This window comes from Pithys albifrons, chromosome 7 (genome assembly GCF_047495875.1).
Source record: "Pithys albifrons albifrons isolate INPA30051 chromosome 7, PitAlb_v1, whole genome shotgun sequence".
NCBI lineage: Eukaryota > Metazoa > Chordata > Aves > Passeriformes > Thamnophilidae > Pithys > Pithys albifrons.
Window position 1 is genome coordinate 18,298,909 of NC_092464.1, and position 22,261 is coordinate 18,321,169.

General features: G+C 38.1%; 1 protein-coding gene across 4 annotated transcripts in view; it reads left to right on the forward strand.

The window, feature by feature from the left end:
* Positions 1 to 21,886, forward strand: part of ARHGAP21 (Rho GTPase activating protein 21) — a 108,575-nt gene extending 86,689 nt beyond the window's left edge. For 3 of the 4 annotated variants that reach the window (XM_071560118.1, XM_071560120.1, XM_071560119.1), the window contains 17 exons: positions 7,484 to 7,642; positions 7,796 to 7,898; positions 7,988 to 8,024; positions 8,482 to 8,607; positions 9,421 to 9,705; positions 10,802 to 10,866; positions 10,948 to 11,096; positions 12,590 to 12,732; positions 12,819 to 12,974; positions 13,082 to 13,160; positions 13,628 to 13,701; positions 13,788 to 13,877; positions 15,132 to 15,257; positions 15,452 to 15,493; positions 15,820 to 15,925; positions 17,697 to 17,728; positions 19,294 to 21,886. In XM_071560118.1, the coding sequence (XP_071416219.1) occupies positions 7,484 to 7,642; positions 7,796 to 7,898; positions 7,988 to 8,024; positions 8,482 to 8,607; positions 9,421 to 9,705; positions 10,802 to 10,866; positions 10,948 to 11,096; positions 12,590 to 12,732; positions 12,819 to 12,974; positions 13,082 to 13,160; positions 13,628 to 13,701; positions 13,788 to 13,877; positions 15,132 to 15,257; positions 15,452 to 15,493; positions 15,820 to 15,925; positions 17,697 to 17,728; positions 19,294 to 21,027 (3,506 nt within the window). In that variant the 3' untranslated portion in view covers positions 21,028 to 21,886. The remainder of the gene's footprint in view (positions 1 to 7,483; positions 7,643 to 7,795; positions 7,899 to 7,987; positions 8,025 to 8,481; positions 8,608 to 9,420; positions 9,706 to 10,801; positions 10,867 to 10,947; positions 11,097 to 12,589; positions 12,733 to 12,818; positions 12,975 to 13,081; positions 13,161 to 13,627; positions 13,702 to 13,787; positions 13,878 to 15,131; positions 15,258 to 15,451; positions 15,494 to 15,819; positions 15,926 to 17,696; positions 17,729 to 19,293) is intronic. The other variant, XM_071560121.1, reaches the window with a different exon arrangement.
* The last annotated feature ends 375 nt before the right edge of the window (positions 21,887 to 22,261 follow it).

Below are 22,261 nucleotides of genomic sequence, written 5' to 3' on the forward strand. Positions count from 1 at the left end.
GAGAGTAGGTTTAGATTTGAGGTTAAGAAAAAATTCTTTCCTGTGAGGGTGGTGAGGCACTGGAACAGGTTGCCCAAATAAGTGGTGGATGCCCCATCCCTGGAAGTATCTAAGACAGGCTGGATGTAGCTCTGAACACCCTGGTCTAGTGAAAGGTGTCTATACCCACAGCAGGGGGTCAGGTCCCTTCCAAACCATTCTGTTGTTCCATGGTATTTGTAACTGTTGAGAAAACGTTGATTCAGAATACAGTTATTTTAATACATTTCTTAGACACAGATGTCTAGTGTGTGTGTCTGAGACTTGCAGCAAGGTTGAAAATATTTTTTACTTCTTACATTATTTGTTGTAGAGTAGAAAGCAATGTAAAAGAAAGGGTAATCCAACTCCCACATTGAGCTGAATGAACTACCCACAGGAGAGAAAAACATCATGTTTAGCTTCCAGTGCAGCTTAGTGCTTTGGCCAGTACTCCTGGGTCAATATTCCTTCCAACTTCAGAGTGGTTTGTCACATGAAAACTAATTTAAAGTGGATATGTTTTAAAAACCTTCACCTAAATAAACATCATCTTGAAGTTTAAAATGTTTTTAAAATAAAACAGGTTCATAGTAATTCTATTATAGAGCCTTTTCTCTTAGAAATGTGGTAGCATCAGAGAAGTACAAAGACTTTTCCTCAGAGGTGCGATCCCTTTTTGAAAATATTTAGTACGTCCTTACCCTAGAAAGATTTTAGGTCACTTCGTTCCACTATTAGTTTGTGAATAACTGAAAGAAAATTAGCCAGATAAAAATATTTGACCAGACTTGGATAACATAAAAATGTTGTAAAAATTAGGTAAGTGCTCTTTCTCTGACTGAAAATGCTACCTAAGGAAAAGTGTAAGAGCAGGACAAGGATATGTGATACTTGATGTTCATACTTTGTATTCTCAAACCATTTGCACTTTACAGCATCTCTAAGCTGAGTGTGATTTTAAGTGCTCCATGTATTTATCCTTTCTCTTTTGTATTAGAGTACAATTTTGTTATCCAATATCCTGTTTGATTTAAATAGGATTTTATTGATTATATAAAGATGTGTCAGGAGTTTCACAGCTTAAACTGTATGGTATTTATTAACTTTGTGTGTGTCTGTTTTTCTTAAAGATGCCTCCTGCTGGTTGAATTTCTGATACAGATGTTGTAGTGTAGGAGTGACCAGCATTCTGCTAATCTTGAGTCACTGTTCAATGCCATGAATAGTTTTATATCATAGTCGTAGAACATAGTGTGTTTGGAAGGGTCCTTAAAGACCATCTAGTTCCACCTTCCTGCCCTGGGCAGGGACAACTTCCACTAGGCTGGGCTGATCAAAGCCCCATCTAACCTGGCCTTGAACACTTCCAGGGCTGGGGTATCCGCAGCTTCTTTGGGCAGCCTGTTCAGTGCCTCACCACCCTTCCAACAAATCTCTGCATTGTTTCTACTCTTAGTGCAGGCAGACTACCATGGATGTGTGCCAGTAATCAGGCAGGCTCTGCTGTTCCTCTTGCCTTAAGAGATGATCTTCATGCTAGTTCTCAAAAGCAAAAAGTCCTGTCCAGAGCTCCAAGTACATGCCATACCTTTCCTGTCCTTCCCCTTCATCTTGATGCCTCTCTCTGCAGGCTGTTTAGGCTTGGAAGATGAAGGTGTGAATATACATATATTGAATGAACTTGAAACAAGTAAATAAATTCATACACTTGCACACCACATAATGAAATAGGTTATCATGGTAGGAATAGACAAAAGTTAGGGGAAACAAGCAGAAATATTCTCATATGCAGTAAAGAAACATTTGAAAGAATATACTCCTCTGTTTTCTCATTGTAAGAAGAGATAGGCATCGGTCAGAGAGAAATGCAAAACCTCAAGCTTCTTCAGGAGAGATCGTGGCTTGTCATCCCAGTATGTGTGGATACCTTAGAATGGTGCCTGAATACAGATAGTTGATATGGTGCATTGTAAGGAAACTTTAATTTTAGCAGAAACTGTTAGCAGTCAAGGTGAAAATGAAAATCTTCAGCTATTGTGATAATTTTCTTTTCTACAAGTTACTGCCTAGCTGTTCCAAACTTTGGAAATATAACTGCCGTAGAGATTAGAGCTGACAGATGTTCATTTTTGTGGACTATTTCTTCCACTATTATAGTGATAACACTGGCACAGCTTTTAACATGTCATCAGTGTTTCTAAGATAAGCATCAGTCTTCTGTGTTTTTTCTAGGGTTTTGCAGTGTGGCCTGCCAAGTCACTATTGCTTCAGGCTGAAAATTTCAATGTTCCTTATCCAAAGAACAATTTTTAAATCAATGTGGTATTCTGAAGTATAGCAGCCAAAACACAAAATTACAAATTAGTGTTATAAATACCGTTTAAATGTTTCTGAAACTCAAAAATATTTTTTTAATTAGAACTTAAATTTGGGAGCAGTAATTCGTAAGATATAGAAGAGTTTTAACTGGATAAAAGCGTCAGATTTCTGTGATAATGAGTAATATTTTCAAAACATAATTCATCCTTACTGGATTATTATAACTTCAAATAATAATTGCAGGTAATAAAGGAGTGCTGTCAGGGGTTTTGGCAAAACAAGTATATTGGGAATTGTGCTTTTTTATGGGATGGAGTAATGCTGCAAGCAGGAACCTTTAGAATTGCTTTGTATTCAAAGGTAGTTGTACGTTTGTTTAACACTGAGAAACAATGAGCTGTCATAGGTACAGGTTTTGGAGGAGTCTCACTTGAAGGATAACTTTGGGAAGCCTTTTCTGTTTGTGGGAAACTCAGTCAGTATAACAAACATACTATTTACATGAACACATTACCAGAGGACTGGATGTGATGATTCAGGAGGCTTGTTCCAATCCTGTGTTTCTGGGGCTCAGAGAAACGAGTGTGCTCAGGATGCAGACATGTTTCAATTCCATTCTTTTGGCCACATGAGGATAATTACGTAAAGTAGATATGTGAAGAAGTTCTTTGTAAAGACAATTAACGCTACCAGTGTTGGAAGTACTCTAAAACTAGCAAAAAAATATTTTTAAATGTTCTTTTTTGAAAAAATGAGGTAACAGGTTGTGAGGAATCCAGGCAATAGTGCATTTTCTTTCCAAATCAAGTGTTTCACCCTTGGAAGTCTTTACTTATTGGAGCTTTTACCCTTGCAGGTTGAAGTATAAGATGCAGCAGCTTGTACTGTAAGATTTGCAATAATAAGCCCCTGTTGAGGGCTGTTTATTAATCCTTTGTGCTATCTTGTGTGATAGCAGGGTCAGTTCCATATAGGTTATTTTTGTTTGAACATTTTTGTTTTGTTGGTTATTTCTGGCCTTCTCACTTCACAGGTGAAATTGCATACATGGTATTTTTATTGGATTGTCTTCCTGACGGGCTTTTAAGTAAAATGGTCTCTATTAGTATGTCTGTGTTTACCTTAAATTCAGCTTCTTCAGGGGATTCTTGGAAATAGGCCTTGTTTTCTTTTTAGCTTCCTTGCCTGTGTGTGGATGAGGAGCCTCTTCCTATCTCTCTTAAGGAAGGGAGATCTGGTCCATGGACAGAAACCTTCACATCTGTGCCTCAGTTAAATGAAGATAAAGTTTTTAATTACTCTTTTAGCCCTTTGCTTTGGAGATAGGAAGCAGTATGAGCCTTCTGCAGAAGGCTGACCTTTTTACAAAGATCGATCACTGTTACGACTCCACAAGATCTATGAATAACCAAAATTGCTTTAAATACTACAGGGACATCTTTAAATGCATACGTAATCCAAGAACTGGATATGGTTTTCATAAAGCCAATAGTATTAAAGTACAGTTATCTTCTTCAATGCATGCAGTTTGGGAAATTGTATGTTGAGCAGTTTTTTTGTTTCTGAGGGTGCAGGCTGTCTCAACATTCTTCATGTGAAATGTAAAGCTGTTTAAAGTGTGTGTTACTACATACCTATTACATTTTTATGATTTGATTCTTTAAATCAGATAATAGTCCTTGATAAAATACATACTGGTTGAATTAAGCTTTGTAGATACACATTCACGTTGTCTGTTTAAATTGAAATGCCCAATTAGTGTTTTAAACAGTAATGAGGTCTGCAATGCATTTATTGAATAATGCAGTTTCTGCTTACAGTCCTTTGAGGTGCTGAAATATTGCTTGCAAGACAGCCATGCCCAAAGGGGAATAAATATGAAGGATGACTTTAGGCTTGGGAAGCTAGTTTTTTCCAGTCATTTTTTCTTACCAGTGCAGAAAGCTTTGGAAATCTGAATCCTCGAGAACTGGAGGGAGAAACCACCTTTCTCTGTTAATAATCCCTATTAAAGCATCCCTGATGGTTAACCTCCTTACAAAAGTTAGTCTCTGTACTAACTGCACACAATATTCAGGGTGAGGCTGCCATGCTGCAAAGCAGAGCAGGACAATCCCCTCCCTCACCCAGCTGGTAATTCTGTGCCTGATGCCCCCCAGGACATGGTTGGCCCTCCTGGCTGCCAGGGCACTGCTGGCTCATATTCAACTTGCCATCCACCAGGACCCCCAGGGCCCTTTCTGTGGCACTGCTCTCCAGCCTCTCTTTCCCCAGTCTGTGCACACAACCAGGGTTGCCCTGTCCCAATTGCAGAATCCAGCACTTTCCCTTGTTGAACTTCATAGGGTTGGTGATGGCCCATCTCTCTGATTTGTCGAGGTCTCTCTGCCCTCAAGGGAAATGACAGCTCTTCCCAATTAAGTGTTGTTGGCAAACTTTCTTAGTCTTCTTTCCAGTCCTGCATCCGAGTCATTAATGAAGATGTGGAGGAGAACTGGGCTGAGGATGGAGCCCTGCAGAACCCCACTGGTGACTGGGCGCCCTCCTGATATGCCCCATTCACTGTATCCCTGTGTCCGACTTGTGAGCCAGTTGCTCACCTATCACACAAATATCCAGCTGTGTGCTGGACTTTTTGTCCAGAAGGATACTGTGAGAAACAGTATCAAAAGCTTTGCTGAAGTCTGAAAAGATTACATCTGCTGGGTTCCCTTGATGAACTAGACGGGTTACCTTGTCCTGGAAGGAAATCAGGTTTGGTAAACAGGACGTTCCCCTTGTGAAGCTGGGCTGGCTGTGACCAATGACTGTGTTGTCCTCGGGGTGTTTTTCAGTACTCCCTGGATTAATGTTTTCCATCAAGTCTTTGACCTTTTTGTTGCAAATATTTAAGGAGTCACAAGTAACATGTGAGGTAACAAACTGAAAGAGAATTACTTTGGCTTCTCCTCTGTTATATTTGTTCTGTGTCCTTCACTGAATTTCGGACACAGTCATTTTCATTGATTGGTGAGCCAGACACATCCTTTCACACACTGTGTGAGGAGTTTTGAGGTGAAAATATGTCAATTAATCAAGGAAATTGAAAAGGGAGACAAATATTGCAAGTACTAAAAAGGAAAAAAAATCAAAATACAAGGGATATGTGTAGTTGTTTGGGTTTTGTTTCTTACTGCACAGTAGCATGGACTTTGCTAGTACATTAAATTAATAGGCAGAAACTCCTATGGTGTACAGCATGATTTGTTCTGTAATCATTTTATATTATGTAAAACCTTGCCATGAGCTGACCTTCAACCTCCTTAGGGACTGAACAGCTACGCCTTTCCTTGTACCAGTGTCGTTTGCAGTTTCTGTAAAGTTGCCTATTTCCAAAATCAATCCAGTTTTGATTCATCTGGGGGTTAGATCTACTGTGAAGTAATAATGATTTGAGTACTTACTGTTGCTTTCAGGGACTCACAAACTGGCTTTTTTTGCATATAAGTGCTGTGGGAAATTGTATGTGTTGACAAACATGTTTGTGTTTGCAGCTTGCACAGATCTATTTCAAGCACTGGTGTTTTTATAACTTTTGGGTGTAAAGACTGTGACATTTCAGATATGTCCATTAACATAAATAACTTAAACTTGAAGCCTTCAGTTAGTGTGCTATAAGCCAATCAATTGTACAGGGAGTGGTTGTATTTCTTAGTCAACCTTAGTGTGGTTCAGGGTTTGCTGAAGGGAAGTTGAACAGATGAAAAAAGGCAATAGGACATGAGCTGTTGTGGTTTTGAATGGAAGTGTAGGTGAGGTTCTTCCTGTCTCATAGTTGCCATAGAGAAGTCAATTGTAAATGCTTCTAATTTATCACTGTGGATGCCAGTAGAGTATCACGGTTTGGTGGGAATTCTTTTGATTTCCCTTTTTATTCATGTTTCTGGTTTGCAGCTGTTTTTTTGCGATTTGCTTTTTTAACTTCAAACATTTTTATATTTTCCACTGCAGACAATTTAGAAGGGTATTATTGCTAAACCATCCTGTGCTTTGTTTATTGCCTTGTTTTAAATGTACATTGCCAAATTTTGATGGTACAAGTGCTGCCTTAACAGAACTGTTAGTGACTGTTGGAAAAGCACAATGCAGCACACGCAGTTGTGTTCGCACAAAGCAAAGAATAAACCTCTGTCTGTGAGTGTTCATTGATTTCAATAGGCTTTTCAGTAGCTCTGCATATCACAATTCTTAGCACCTAGAGTACATCCATATTCAGTACGGCAGTACAGTTCAGCCCCTGCTCGTGACTTGATTTTTTTTTTTCTTTTCCATTCCCTCTTCTACCAGAGCATGAAGTAGAATTATTTTTCTAGTACTAGTAATGTGTTCTAGAAGATGTTATGGCTGTTTTCTCAAAATGATTGAAAATGCATCTTTTGGCTTCTTCCATCTTGTAAGAAACATGTTAAATATTGGAAATACTTAAAGCTTTTTGGAAGCTTTCATGATGACCCTTGTGGCTGTTGAGACTGAGAGGTGCTGGGCATGTATGGCATGCAATCGTTTGTATGAACAATTAGTGGAAGAACTGCTTGGTATGTAGTAGTCCCATCTTTTAAGGTGTGGGTACTTGCTTCTTTATTTGAATGTTGGAGGATGGGTGGATTGGTTCTTTGGGTGCTACATAGCTGTTTAAAATGCTTTTTTTGTTTGCTTTTGACTTGGCTTTTTTGAATGCTTGTTTAAAATAAACCAAATGGCTTTCGTTAGTCTGCCAGTATTTTGTTGCTGTTGTCTGTTGAGTTCAGACTTACTGATACCATAAATGTAGTTTTTCCTTATGCATATAAACAAAAATATTCTACTTGAAAATAGTATTATGAGAATGAGCAAATAATTCCTTTCTTTCACACACAACAAAATCTGTGATGTTTTGCCTTTGTCTCTAATGTGCAATTAACATCCCTACAAAATGAAAACGGCTTCTCTTCATGAAAAAAGTACATTTGACAGTGTCAGTTAATTGGACTCTTAATGTTTGTTTAGAATGACTTCATGTTTAACATATCTGATATCCCAATAATGAGACGTTCAGACAGCTATTTGGTTTGAGCATTTGATTAATGCATTTAATATGTTAATATATGACATATTACCTTTGTAGATGAACCGACTAGTCCTAGTATTGACCATGATATTGCACACATTCCTGCTTCTGCTGTTATTTCTGCATCTGCTTCTCAAGCACCAGCTATAACAACTGTTCCTCCCAGTCCCACATCTCCAATCCCTTTAATTCGGCGACAGCTTTCACATGATCATGGTGAGCGTTGATTTCATTCTTTTTCTCTTGCAACTTTCTTCTTTCACACTCTGGAGAACAGGAGTGAAAATTGTAAAGTGTTTATTGCTTGAAATAAATTGCAAAAATGTGATTCAGGTTCCTACACACTCAAAAATTGCTATTTGTTTGTAGAATCCATGCGGCCTTGTGTTCTGGATAGCCAGCCTGCCCCAAAAACTGAGAGATCAAAGTCGTATGATGAAGGACTGGATGACTACAGAGAAGAGGGAAAATCGTGAGTTCATGAAAAACAGCAGTAAATTTGGACATCTGTTTTTTAAAGTGTGTAAAAACTCATTTTAACATTTGCTTTTCTCCCAACAGATCCATTAAGCATGTATCTAGTTTAAAGGGGATTAAGGTAAGTAAATATGTATATAGCAACTCGTAAATGTCACACAAGTTCTATGAAGTATAGAGCTCCATTACACAGAGTGATGTGTTAAACAGACATGCAGTATATTGGAATTGCTACTCATGAAATTGTTCAGCTCTATGCACTGCATGAATAAACGCGGTCTCTTTTTATCTAGACTGATCACACGGTCCTTGATTTTCTTTTTCCTCAGTCTCTGTTAACAAAGCACATGTGTGGTGGGCTTTGGGAAAACATACTAATGAGAGTCTAAGACTCCTGAAGTTTCTCAAAGTATTGTTGGAATGTTGTAAGGTCACTGTAGTTTTGTGGAAGCTTCAGAAATGGTGTTTTCCCAGGAGGATATTCCTGGAGACATTTTTAAAGTCAGAAACATCTTGATGCTGTAGAGAAATGTGTTGAGAAGTACACTGTGGTGTTCTTTCTATGATGTTTTCTCTAGGTCACAGACAGTCAGAAATCTTCAGAGGACTCTGGTTCCCGAAAAGATTCTTCCTCAGAGGTGTTTGGTGATGCCTCAAAGGAAGGATGGCTCCATTTTCGTCAGCTTGTTACAGACAAAGGAAAGGTACCTGTAATATTTGAGTTTTTAACTGAGGACAAATACTAAGTTGGTGAAAAACTAAGATAAGAAACTTGAACCCTTCCTGTTTTGCTTTTTTGATTTTTTTGGGGGTGGAGGGGGCAGGGAGGCTGACAACATCAATAAGACTGACAACATGTTAGACCTGTTAGAACATCGACTTCAGTCAGTTCTTCAGCTTCTTTTGCAGACTGCTTTCTAAACTGTCTTAATTTTACATTTCAAAGCATCTGCAAAGTAAACTTAATTTCTAATGACTAATTAGGTAGTAAGAATCAGTCCCTTGGTAGTTGTAGTTTGTGGCGGATTTTCCTCTTTCCTAATAAAGAAGAAAGCCATAGTTTTTGTGAATGCTGTGGGCTTGAGTTCAAATTAACCTTCTGCACAAATGTAGGCTAACACATAGGAAAAACTGGGAGTGTGGAATTGCAGTGGTGTGAAAATGTGAGTGTGACTTGAAGGCAGTTTAAAAGGCATAGGCAAGAGTTCCCTAAATATTTCTTACTGTATTTTTAGTAATGTCTTTATGAAATTGTAGTCACATTGTGTTTCTTGCTACTCTGATATGTGAACTCACACTGAATGGGTGGTCTGGGAGGGCAGGTTACTGAACAATTCACTCCTCTAATGGAGAGCAATTAGTAAATCCCATGTTGGTGTAGTCTTTCTGCCAGCCATTCTTAAGAATGGTATAGATAGGTAGGTAGTCTTTCTTTTTAAAACTTCTGGAAGTAGTTTTTGTAATCCACAAACATCCCATGTAACAAACAAACTAACATATTGGTTGTCATTTTTCAGCGAGTTGGTGGGAGCATCCGGCCATGGAAGCAATTGTATGTTGTTCTTCGAGGTCATTCCCTTTATTTGTACAAGGATAAAAAGGAACAAGTGACCCTGTCTGAGGAAGAACAGCCTATAAGCATCAATGCGTGTTTGATTGACATCTCGTACTGTGAAACCAAGAGGAAAAATGTGTTTCGGCTCACCACGTCTGACTGCGAGTACCTGTTCCAGGCTGAGGACAGAGATAACATGTTAGCATGGATTAAAGCAATACAAGAAAACAGCAACTTAAATGATGAGGTAATCTTGTAATACATAATGAAGAAGCCATAGTTCTTGTCATTTAATTATAAATTTATTGTATTTTCTTACAATTGAACAGAAGAAATAATTTGTAATCAACCAATAGACCAAAATGTGTAGAGGAACATGTAAGAAAATGAGGTGAAAGGCAAGGCAACCGAGTAAATAAATACAGTTTAAAAAAAAGGCAGACATAATCATAGGAGATAATTTTGGAATAAGTTAATTAATGTCATTGCTGATTTGGCTAAAGAGACACTTCATATGAAACTGATCTTCCAAAAATCTCTAATATTTTTCAAAAGATAATTGCAGGTTTAAGAGCCAGTGTGGTCTCTCTTCAGACTTGCACTACAGAATGTTGTGTGCAGTAGTACAGTGTGATGAGTCTCTCAGTAGTTAAAAAGGGAAACTTGGCAGGATGCCTGTTTCTCTGATTAGATGCTGATGGTTCTATGAATTAAGTTTTGCTAATTGCAAAAGGCAAACATATACTATCATACATAAGGTACCGATACCTGTCCCAATACTGTCCTCAGTAAATTTGCATTGCAGTGATGAGCAACAGAGGAATATTTTCATGTCTGTGGTCATGCACACCTGCTCATATTTGATGTAATTATCCAAAGAAAAATGGTTTAATATGCATTATTTAATAGATGGATAAAAGCACATTTGAAGTCATGGCTACTTCAGCTCTACCTGTAATAGCAATTAGTTATATAATACTGTGTGCATATGGGATTGGATTTTTCATAGTAGCATGTGTTGACTTGTGTTTTTCTATTTAAATTTACTTTCAATTTAAGGGAATTTAAATAGATTGTATTACTTTGGGAAAAAAAGTCTAAATAGCAGTACTTAATTTGTAATTACTTTACCTTTCCTTATGGTTTTTAAATGTTCTGTCTTTACTGTTCTGAAGGACTGCTTGTTAGTATGTTTGGTTTGCTTGTAGGTTTGTTTCTTTTAAATGACCTGAAATACTGATATTATATGTATTTTGTGACTGGAAGAGTTAATCATATGCTGAAAGGAAAAGATTTTCTTCTCATTTATAAGATTGTAAAGTAATTCTCAATTCATTTTACAGGATACTGGTGTTACTAGTAGAGATCTAATTAGTCGAAGGATTAAAGAATACTCTACAATGATGAGGTAGGTGAATTTTATATTGCCAGTAGTTTTCGCAGAGTGCTTCTCTAGCATCTTTTTACTGATGTAATATATCTTGTTCAGTTCTTCAAGCAGCAAAACAGAGCCATCTCCCAAAACACCTCGCCAGAGTCTGAGTATCAGACAGACTCTACTTGGAACTAAAGCAGAGCAGAGGACTCAGAGTCCACATTCCCCTAAGGATGAGTCTGAGAGGAAGCTTCTCAATAAAGGTCAGTATGTTCTGTGTGTTTCTTTAGTTCTTTCCTGCTCTAGTGCAAGGCCATTGAGATCTCCTTCTCAGGTTTTTATGAATACATGAATATACAGATGTAAACCAAGTATTAGGATTTTTAATCTGCAGGTCTAATTACTCATTTCTTGTAACTACTTTGTTTAGACGTTACCTTAGATACATTTCAGATCTTCTCAGATCCCTGAAGCTTTTATTTCAGTCCCCTCTAAAGAGGGATTTGGGGTTTAGTTTTCCTCTATAGTTCCATGTAGTGTTACCAGTAGTAAAATACAGGTGTTAAGCTTCTTGTGGGCAAAATTTTGACAAGCTTTGGAAATAATTTTGTGTGTAATTTATACTTTTGTCTCCAGCTGACTTGGAAGTGATAAGGCAAATTTGTATTTTAAATATGCTCTTAAAAAACCAGTTCTCCACTAAAGTGTCTTAAAAGTAGAGAAGGACAGATTTTTTCTCTTAATCTTTAAAATACAGGGGTGGAACTGTTTTTTTTTCCAGGAAAAAATTACTACCTGCTGAGTTCTAAAAAAGTCTGATGAGCTGGCACTGCAAGCCTGAATCAGTATCTGAACTTCAGCAATAATGTCACAAGCTACTCTTTTTTTTTCCTCACAGTCTGTAAACATACAGTATTTCTGATCACCCTGTTTTAAGACTGTTGTATGCAAATTCAGGCAACTGGATTAGCAAACACTTTTGATCAACCACTTTTGAACTGCTTGAGCTTGAATTTAAGCTGTGAGTGAATTCTGGGGTTTGTTATGAACAAATGTCCCTTTGCTCTTGTTCTGCTGCTACACATTGTAACTAAATTGCACATGTTAAGTAAATGTCAAATCTACTGAAAGTATTACTGTATTAGATGACTTGCAGTGCAGGATAATTGGGAATTGCAATTTGCTGCAAGAATTGTATAGGAGAGCTAAACAGACCAGCTGAACTTTTAATCTGATTTTTGGATAGAGATTAGTTTTAAGTGAGTCATGTTTGGAGTGATTTAGGAGTGACTAAAATCCAGTAATTTTTGAAAGAATGAACAGGTCTGCACAAGTGTGAGCATGGCTGTAGAGTTTGAAGGTGTTTTGTGCAGCACTGTGATTCAGTAGAGAATGTTGCACTACTAAATGTAGATTTTATTTTTCTTTGATGTAGTTTATATACCTTTAGTCTTTATGTACCTTTAGTCTGAGAATGATGAAATTCCACAGTACCATCCAGCTACTTGCTTTTCTAAGTTTGGATGTATGTTCAAGTTTGTCTTTTGAATCACAGAAGAGTAACAGAAGGTGTATTTAGGACAAACTAATGTTTATGGAGTTGTTGTGGAAAGTCAGGCCAGTAAAAGGTAAAAATTCAGCAGGTGTCACTTGCTCTTTGCAAATCTGTTTACCTGTATTTGCAGTCATTTTTGTGACTTGAATGTTCTTACTTTTCTTCTTTATTTCCTTTTTTTCACAATCCTAACAAAAATAGATGAGACAAGCCCACCAAAAGACAAGGGGACGTGGAGAAAAGGCATTCCGAGCATTATGAGGAAGACATTTGAGAAGAAGCCATCTGCTGTAGGAACATTTGGTGTTAGACTAGATGACTGCCCCCCAGCTCATACCAACAAAGTATGGAAGGACAATTTTTCTTTCATTGTGATTTAAAAATAATTTTTGATTAATTACTTACATAGATGACTCTTCTTTTTCTTCAGTATATTCCACTGATTGTTGATATATGCTGCAAACTGGTTGAAGAAAGAGGCCTTGAGTACACAGGTATTTACAGAGTTCCTGGAAATAATGCTGCCATCTCAAGTATGCAAGAAGAGCTCAACAAAGGGATGACTGACATTGATGTTCACGATGATGTAAGTCTTCACTCACACTACTTTCATGTTAAAATCCCAAAAACTCCTGGTTGTGTTGTGATTATAGAAATATAAAGCATGTCTGACCTTTTATTTTAAATATGTAGAAATGGCGTGACTTGAATGTGATAAGCAGTTTGCTGAAATCCTTCTTCAGGAAGCTCCCAGAACCCCTTTTTACCAATGGTAAGTTGGTTTTGTTACAGTTTTGTCTTTAGGAATTGCTGTTTAACAGTTGTCTTAAAACATTCAGATGATTTGAGAGAAAATCCAGCAGAATCATCCCAACTCTGCAATAAATGTTTTCTTTCTTAAAGAGCAGGGAGTCATGGTGATCGTAGAGCTTAAGAATGAGATCTGTAGGTGAAGCGATTATGAAAAAAAAAGAGTAAATTTTTTGGGTTTACTGTTGCAGTATTCTATGAAAGCTGGAATTTCTTTTCCCCTACTGCCATCTTATTGTATTATGTGCAATATAATGGGCTAATTTATGACTTCCAGAGGTCATTCTTTTTATATATGTTACTTGCATTCATGGAGGAGTGGGGCTGGGAGGTGGGGGCATATATACATACATAGATACATATAAGAACTCATATATATATTTATGTATGTATGTGTATATATGATCAATTTCTGCTTTTTTTTAACAGACAAATATGCAGATTTTATAGATGCCAATAGAAAAGAAGATCCTGTCGAGCGTCTGAAAACACTGAAGAGACTGGTAAACTGAAATCAGTTGTGTTGTAGATGCATTACCAAATTAACGTTAAATGTTTTCATGTTCTGAATAGTGATTGTTTGTTTCAGATTCATGATTTACCTGAACATCATTATGAGACTCTCAAGTTTCTTTCTGCACACCTGAAGACAGTAGCAGAGAATTCAGAAAAGAACAAGGTATCAGAAACAAAAATACAATGTATCTTTGTACAGGATTATTTCTAATTGAGGGGATAATGTGGTGGCTTGTGACTTGCCTACCAATGTGCACGGTACAGGAAAAAGATTTGTGTAATTGATGCTATAGAGAGGAGCCTATGGCCAATCTTAACTCCTTTAAAAGATAAGGATGACTTAAAGGGGTGGGTGAAATGAGTATGATAGGTTCAACATCAGTTCTGCAAATAATACCTTCCAGTTAAATATGAATGAAAAATGTGTGTTCATAAAAAATAATTCAACAGATTTTTAACTTTAGTGGAATTACAGCTGACATAAGGAAATTATAGTAAATGTCATTTTTAAGTGCAATGCCTAAAGGAAGCTTTTTTATAACTTTGTGGGTTTGGTGTGCTGTATAAATGTTTTTAAAAACTGCTAGTATTACAGAATATATAAGGCTAGAAGAGTGAGGTGATGTTACAACTGTATGACTTGTCAAGGACTCAGTTCAAGTCAAGGAGAGCATTAGGGCTTGTGTCATGTTTGCACCTTACTTCTGGGAAGCACAGTGGCCTTGCCTCCTATATATTCCTGCTCTGTTCTACACCAGCATAGTAAACTATAAGGCAGAGAAGTAAGCAGAAATAGAAGGTAAGTATTCTGCTGCTGCTTTCTTGAAGTTACTTGTCAGGGACGTAACATTAGTCATATACTCAATTTGCTTTGAATGTTACGACATGGTCACACAACTCAGTGTGTCTCATGTATAGGCGCGTTGTGTCTACGATGTTTGTTGCTGCTGCCGCCGCCTCCACATTGGTGCAAATTGAATGAGGTCTTTGTCAGTAGACATAAAACAGCATTTGATTACCAGCCTAAGTTTTTGTGTGTCATGTAAACATTTTGAGGGGAAAAAAATCTTAAAGCGTCAATGTTTCTGAACAGCAGTGTTTCTGGGAAGAAAAAGGATCCCCCTGAAAGTGTAAAGAATATTTTCTTTCCTTGTGGAGCCATTTGCTTGCAGTGGGTGAAGGAACATTGGAATTCTGAATTGCAGAAATGTTGGTTGTGTTTATTGCAGCTGCATGTAGGAGAGTTCTGGTGTAGTGTGACATCTTACTTGAGTCTTTAATTTGTTTTTTTTAATCTTTTAATGTCCTTATTTGAAATGGTTCTCATATATATTAATAGTGTTACATTATTTGCTTAGCCCATATTACTGTATTTTCTCATTATAAATGTATGATGTGAAAATATTTCATTTCTTAGATGGAACCAAGAAACCTGGCAATAGTATTTGGTCCAACACTTGTGAGGACATCTGATGATAACATGACACACATGGTTACGCACATGCCAGACCAATATAAAATTGTAGAAACACTCATCCAAAAAGTAAGTGGATGCATTTCGTTATTTTAAAAAATAAGATTGTACACCAATCAACCAGCTTTTCTGTCATTGGGCGAGTTTGGGACTGGTATATTATCCACCAAGCTGTTGTTTTTAGTAATGTCCATGTTAGATTGTGGCACATTTGGGTTTTATATGTCCTGTGGGGTTTTCACCTTTTTTATTTTAAATCGTAGCATGACTGGTTTTTCACAGAAGATGATGCTGAAGAACCTCTTGTAAGTATTGTGATGTAAATACTTGTGTTCTAATTCTCTTAGTTTAGAATCTGCTTCTGCTGCTTTTAGAATGTCTGTATGTTTCTTACTACGTCACTGTATGGTTTGCTCTTCAGAAGCATATTTTTAGCTTTCCAGTCCTTATAGTAATGAATTTTATTTTTTTTTAAAAAGCAATCCATGCATTTGTTTTAAAAGCATAAAGGAAAATAGGACACGCTTTCCTCGTGTTCTTCAGGTGAATAATGACGTTTTCTAAATGCTGTTGAATCGTAATGAACTATTTGTGAAACGATGATGAAGAGATCTTTGTTTATTAACTATAGACAGCAGTTCAGGAGGAAAACACTGTAGAATCTCAGCCAGTGCCAAACATAGATCATTTACTCACCAACATTGGAAGAACGGGAGTATCTCCTGGAGACGTATCAGGTAACTCTTGCCTGGACAGTGTTAATCCATAGGTTAGAACAACCTACTCTGTTAATTCACTGTAACTCTCTCTTCCTATTTTCTTTTCCTAATAAAAGGTTTTCCTCTTTTCTGAAAGACCATTAACACTTTCAAAAAACTTGAATTGCTGGTAATCATGCATGATATAATTTGGAAAACTTTTTTGTCTAACAGGAACATAATCATTAAAAGATGAGGCTTGCACATACTACTTTATTTATTCACAGTAACCCATGCCATCATCATCGTGAAGTGAAGCAGATACGCTGCTATAAAGTGGTTTGTTGTGATGGCAGAAAGTCTGATCTTCGGTGGTGGTCTAATATTGCTCCTTCCCAGCGTTAGGAATGCAAAAAATTGAGTTATGTTTTCTTATCAAGTGATGGACACTTTAAGTATGTTGCAGTATGTCTATACTAAAGCTGATTTCCTTCTGTTTATAAATGCCATCCTCTTTTGTGGCTAAGGACAAGCATTACAGGCTCTTTTTTGGTGACTTTTTTCCCTCCTCCCTTCACTATACTATTGCACTAACCCAGCATGTTGTAACCCACAAATGTTACCCCTTCGTCTCTAGCTTTTGTTTCGGTTTTCAAAGGGTTGTTCAGCACTTACTGAAACAGTCACTTTGTACTGATGTTGTAACAGGCGAAGTGGGAGGAGTCTATCACACGGTGATGTCATTAGTGGATTCTGTGATGTCACTGATGGACAGCTGGAACTGTAGGAAGAAGGAGGACTGTTGCCCACACTGTAGCTGCCTTGTCTGCAGAAACCCCCGTTTCTTGTAAATGGAAAAAAGCCCAAGTTGATCTGTGCTGTAAATTTTCTTTTAAGAGTATTTTAAACAGATCAATGCTACTTTTTAAAAGTTTTTCTGCTGTTTCTTGTTATCTCTGAAGCAGACCCTGAGGAGAAATAGCATGGTATGGTCTACCAGTCTTTCTAGTCATAAAGCATTAGCCATGTGTCAAAAAGGGGTGTGGCAGGGGGCTCAGCTCTTTCTTCCAAGGGAGAAAGTCCCTAAAGCTGGAACACATCTAAGTTCATATTTTTTAGTCATTGTGCTAGCCCCTTCCTACCCCCTTTATAATTGTATAATCTTGGGTTTTGCGAGACAGTAAAACTATGGTGTTCATTTTTCATTTCATGAAAGCGCTTCTTATGGAACAGTACAAAACGGGTAGCTGCTGAAATCTAGCAGATTTAAAAATAAAATTTTACCCATATGCAGTAAGAGGTGGACAGAGTAATGTAATTGGGGTTTTACACGCAAAATATGAATTAAGTACTTTAAATACTCACAAAAAGAATATGACTACAAGAACCATGATTTATACCAAGGGAGCCAACTGTACTAAGACACCCAATTTTGCTTTGTGTATCCTGAATCTCAGGAGAGTACACAGTGCCATCCTGAAAAGATCTCTCAGCTGCGGTTTTGCAGGGGCTGTATACTAATAGCATTGAATAAACATTAGTATTTCTGTTTTTTATTTAGAAGAACAGGGCTCCTTTGCCATTCCTATCATTGAGCTGGTTCTGCCTACAATTCACAGCATCCTTTCATGGCGGTGGCTTTCTGTGGTGCAGCTTGCATCGTTGTGAGCTCTGACTATTCACTCTGTTCTGGTTTTTATTTGCTTCACATCTTGTTCTGTGCTTGTCTTTTTCATAAGTCCAGCATTGTCTGTAGTAACAGCAAAAAAATTGCACAGAACTGAGCAGAATTTTTTTTATTTTTTCACAGATTCAGCTACTAGTGACTCAGCAAAATCTAAGGTAAATCATTTTGTGATACAATATAGTTACAAGCTTCTGAATTCTGTTAGATACTTGCTTTATTAAATCACTTATATGCAGATGTACTGTAAAGCTTATGCAGAATTTCTCCAATAAGCAGTAATACTATTTTTTGGTAACATATTTTTGAAGTGTTACATTGGAAAGGTATATTGTTTGTGTGCAGTCAGCTGCATCTACCAAAGCAGTCAGCTGCACACATCAACACTTCTGTTCCAAACTCTCATAGTTGTGAGCATTTACCTCCTTTTTGCATCTCATTTAGTAGAGGTAAATGTCTATGGCATGTTCCCTGTTGTTGATGTCCTACTGACTCACAGATAGGATTTATGGTTCCCTATTTCCCTGAGAAAAGTATACTCAGAATTAAGTCTGTTCATCTTCAGAAGGAAATAGCTCCTCCTCTTATAGGAAGGCAAAGGTTGTGTATAAAGGTTGCTCTCCAGAATCTCCCTAGGAGGTATCGCTATGCTTGGGAGGACAGCCTTGTGGATGAGGGGAGTAACACTGAACAGTCAGGGTGGCACATCACAGAAGTGGGCATTAGTTCAGTCCTCATTTTACTGCCAGAGTTCTCACCTGACACGTGGACAGTCTTTGTCTCTTGGGCTGGGTGGTGGTTCTGACACTGGATGTCTGTAGCACAGGGTGACAGGGCAGCTGTGAGCGCAGAGCACAGCTTTGTGCTGGTGTGCATTCAGGTGTGTCACTGGTGCCCCCCTTAGAGCTGAGAAAAGGACTCAGGGCATCCTCTGGCTCATCGTGGAGATGTCAGCATAGCTGCTCTCTGAGGCTGTTTGGTGGCTCAGCCATTGCCTCAAAATAGTCCCATTTCCAGGACACGGCATCGCATTGTCTGTGGCAGTAGGGCAGGAGGTAGGAAAGGTACATAGCTTGGAAGTGGCTAGGTGGTAATGTTGTCATGTAGTGAAAATAGTTTTTAATTCATAAAATGGAATAATTTGGCTTGTCCTTTTAATGCTTCTGCATCACTCTAAAGGTAGATTCCTCAAAAATCAACAAGAAGTTTATTTCTTTTCATTTTCTACACTTGTGCCTAAGCTGGAATTTTGAGTAAGCATTCATTTTAGTGGAAGTAAAGAACTGGTGCAATTTAAAAACTCAGTCTGAAAGGTGCAAGATCAACTGAAAAATAGTTTTGAGAAATTAGCCTTTTGTATAGGTAAGACCTTGAAAGGAGGGATTGAAACACCCTTGGGACTTCCTCTGTGAAGCAGTTTCTGTTGCAAGCCAGTCTTGAAAAGGTTTCTTAACTGCAACGGGGCTTGCTTCCTTAGTCAATGAAAAATTAAATAGCTCTATACACAAACTAGTCTTTTTTTTGGAGGGACTCAGATAAAAGGTGGAATTCTCAGGATGGAAAGACTTCTTGGGCAATGTCCTTTAGACTACAGAAAGAGCATGGCAATGTTTCCTGAATAAAGACTTACCTACTGTGAAGCTCAGGATGTGTTTTTAAAAAGTTTCAAGCTAATGATTTTAATTTGTGATTTTTAATCATGCCCTCTCCCTTTTTTTAACAGGGTTCTTGGGGTTCTGGAAAGGATCAGTATAGCAAGGAACTGCTTGTGTCCTCCATTTTTGCAGCAGCTAGTCGCAAGCGGAAAAAAACAAAAGAGAAACCACAACCAAGTAGTTCAGAGGATGAGCTGGATAATGTGTTTTTCAAGAAGGAGCTTGCAGAGCAATCTCGTGGTGACACAACAAAAGAGGACACAGCTAAAGGGGAGTATGAAAGAGAGAGAGAGATGGGAAGAAAACAGAGGATGTTTGTCCTGAAGGAAAAAGAGAACAGCAGTAAAAAAGATGTGAATGTTGTAAAGGATGAAAAGAAGTCATTAAAGAAAGAAAGTATCCTGTCAGAGGAACCTTCACTGCCTTACCATGAAAAATGTACAAAATCATTGAATATCAATTGTCTGCAAACAACGCAGAAGAATAACCCAAAAATGCCTATTTCACAATCTTCTTCCCAGGTTGAGGAGACAGTGTCTGACTCTGGCACTATGCTAAGCACTTCCTCCCAGGCTTCCCAGCACAGATACTCATGCAAAAAAGTAGCCAGCCCTGAAATTAAACACAATGAGTTTTTAGCAGCTGATGTCAGCTCCATCACCTCAGATTATTCAACTACTTCATCGACTATGTATCTGACTGGTTTAGATGCCAGTATGCTGAGCCCTGAGGTGCAGTCAGTGACAGAAAGCAAGGGAGAAGATGCTGATGATGAAAGAAGTGAATTGATCAGTGAAGGGCGTCCTATGGAGACAGACAGTGAAAGTGACTTCCCGGTCTTTGCCACCAGTGCTGCTGCCGAAAGGCTGTCCAAAGGAAAGGGTTCAGAAGTGGTGAAGACCAGTCAGAGAAACTCTGAAGAAAGTGAAGTAAGTTGTACTGAGGGAAGTTCCACACCAAAGTTAGAGAGTCACAGACTGTTTAGCTCACACAAACTTATTGAATGTGATACACTCTCCAGGAGAAAATCTGCACGGCACAAAACGGACAGTGAGGGTTCAGGGGATGCAAAGAGTGAGAAGGACTTGCCTACTGTGACCAAAATGTTTGACATCATGAAAAAAGGAAGATCGACAAGCAGTTTAGCTACATCAGCCAGAAGTGAGGCTGACAAACAAGAACCTACCTGGAGACTTAAAATTACAGATAGGTTAAAGCTGCGACTCAAGTCATCTGCAGATGACATGTTTGGAGTTGGGAATCAAAAAGCTAACTCTGCAGAGACTGCAAAGAGAAAAAATATCAGGCGAAGACATACGCTTGGAGGACAGAGGGATTTCGCTGAAATAAGTGTCCTGAATGCTTGGAAAGCTCAGGAGCCAAGTCAAAGTAGAGAGAGAGAATCTGAGCTTTCAGCTGTAACTCGGCTGAAGCCAAAATGCCCAGCACAGGACCTCTCGATCTCAGACTGGCTTGCACGAGAACGTTTACGCACTAGCACAACTGACCTTAATACGGGTGAAACTGGAAAGCCCAGACTTGAGAACACTAGCTTAGCAGATGTATCAACGGCAGATCTGCCCTCATCTGCAGAGATGCAGGCAGATGAAGGCAGTTCTTCCAGCAGCTTGACTTTAATTAATAGAACATCACCTTCGGGACCATTTCAGCCACCAGACCAGGTAAATGGTGAAAATTATCAGAATATGAACAAAAACAGCTTCAGCCCAGCAGTTGATGCCCATCCTCATAAACTGTCTGGGACCCAAGTGGTTAGATCTCGATTCTACCAGTATCTTTGAAATGGGGAGGTATGTCCACTGCAGCAATTCATTAACTTACTGTTACACTTCCCAGTAACTCTGTGTGCGTGTGTGTGCGTGTGTGTGCGTGTGTGTACATATATTTTTTTTTCCTGTACTGTTGTTGTTACGCAGCCTTCATTTGGGCTGGTTTCATCAATATGCTCTGTGGAATGTCTTCACAGTGCATTACCACAGCCAGAAGAACACTAAAGTATATATATATATATTTTAAGAAAAAGTATATTTGATGGCTGCATACAAATGTCGAACAAAGCATCTGATGCAACATGCTGTGTAGTGTATACATGGTTTTCTGACTGAGAGTTGGCCTGGCATTAGTATGCAGGAAAATTGTTCTTTTGGTTTAGTCACTAACAAGTGCCTCATCATAAATTCATTTGGTTTGTTAGGGTGCCATATTGTTAAATTAGAGAAACTTACTGCAAACAAATGAATGCATTTTACTGTTAACGAGTTTCATTACATTTTACAAATGTTAACACAGGTGGCTACAGAGCTTCCATTCCTTAGGCATTCCAGTAAATATTGGAGTTTTATATTTCCAATTTTAATACAGATTTTGAGTTTTATGTGACTTGAATTTCTAATCTTTCTGTAAAGTAAGTAACTTAAATGTACATATTATATGTGTATCTTTTCTTCGGATACCAGATTTGATATAAATGTTGTAACATAGGCGTGTAGATAGTGGATACTGGATGGAACTGGTTTCTTTTATTGAGAATATAATTCTGCATGAAGACCTAATGAATCCAAACCTGTATCATGCCTGTGTGCATACCCACTTAAACACTGGAAATAAAATCGTTTTGGTGACTCTTTGTGTGATTTTAATTCTTTCTGATGAGCTTTTTTGAAAAGCTGCACTCACAAGAAACTGCAGTCAGCAGCTGCTCTCACTAGCCCTGCAGTTCCCCCTAGATGAAGGACACTTCTGTTTGTGGGACAACACTGTGAATTTTAGCATGCCAGAGAGATCCAGTTGGTTAAATACTTTCATCTTGATATATAATTTGATTCCAAGGTACGTAGCAAGTTGGTTTAATACACAGGTTTTGTAGCACTAAAAAAAACCCCATGTCCTTGGTCACCCTGAAGTCATAAATAGTATCAGCATCTGCCAGTCAGAATAAGACTGTAGTTTGGGTCTTGGACTTTTTTTTAGCTTTAACTGCAAAGATAAGTTTCTACCTTAAGAGCCCTTCTGTGT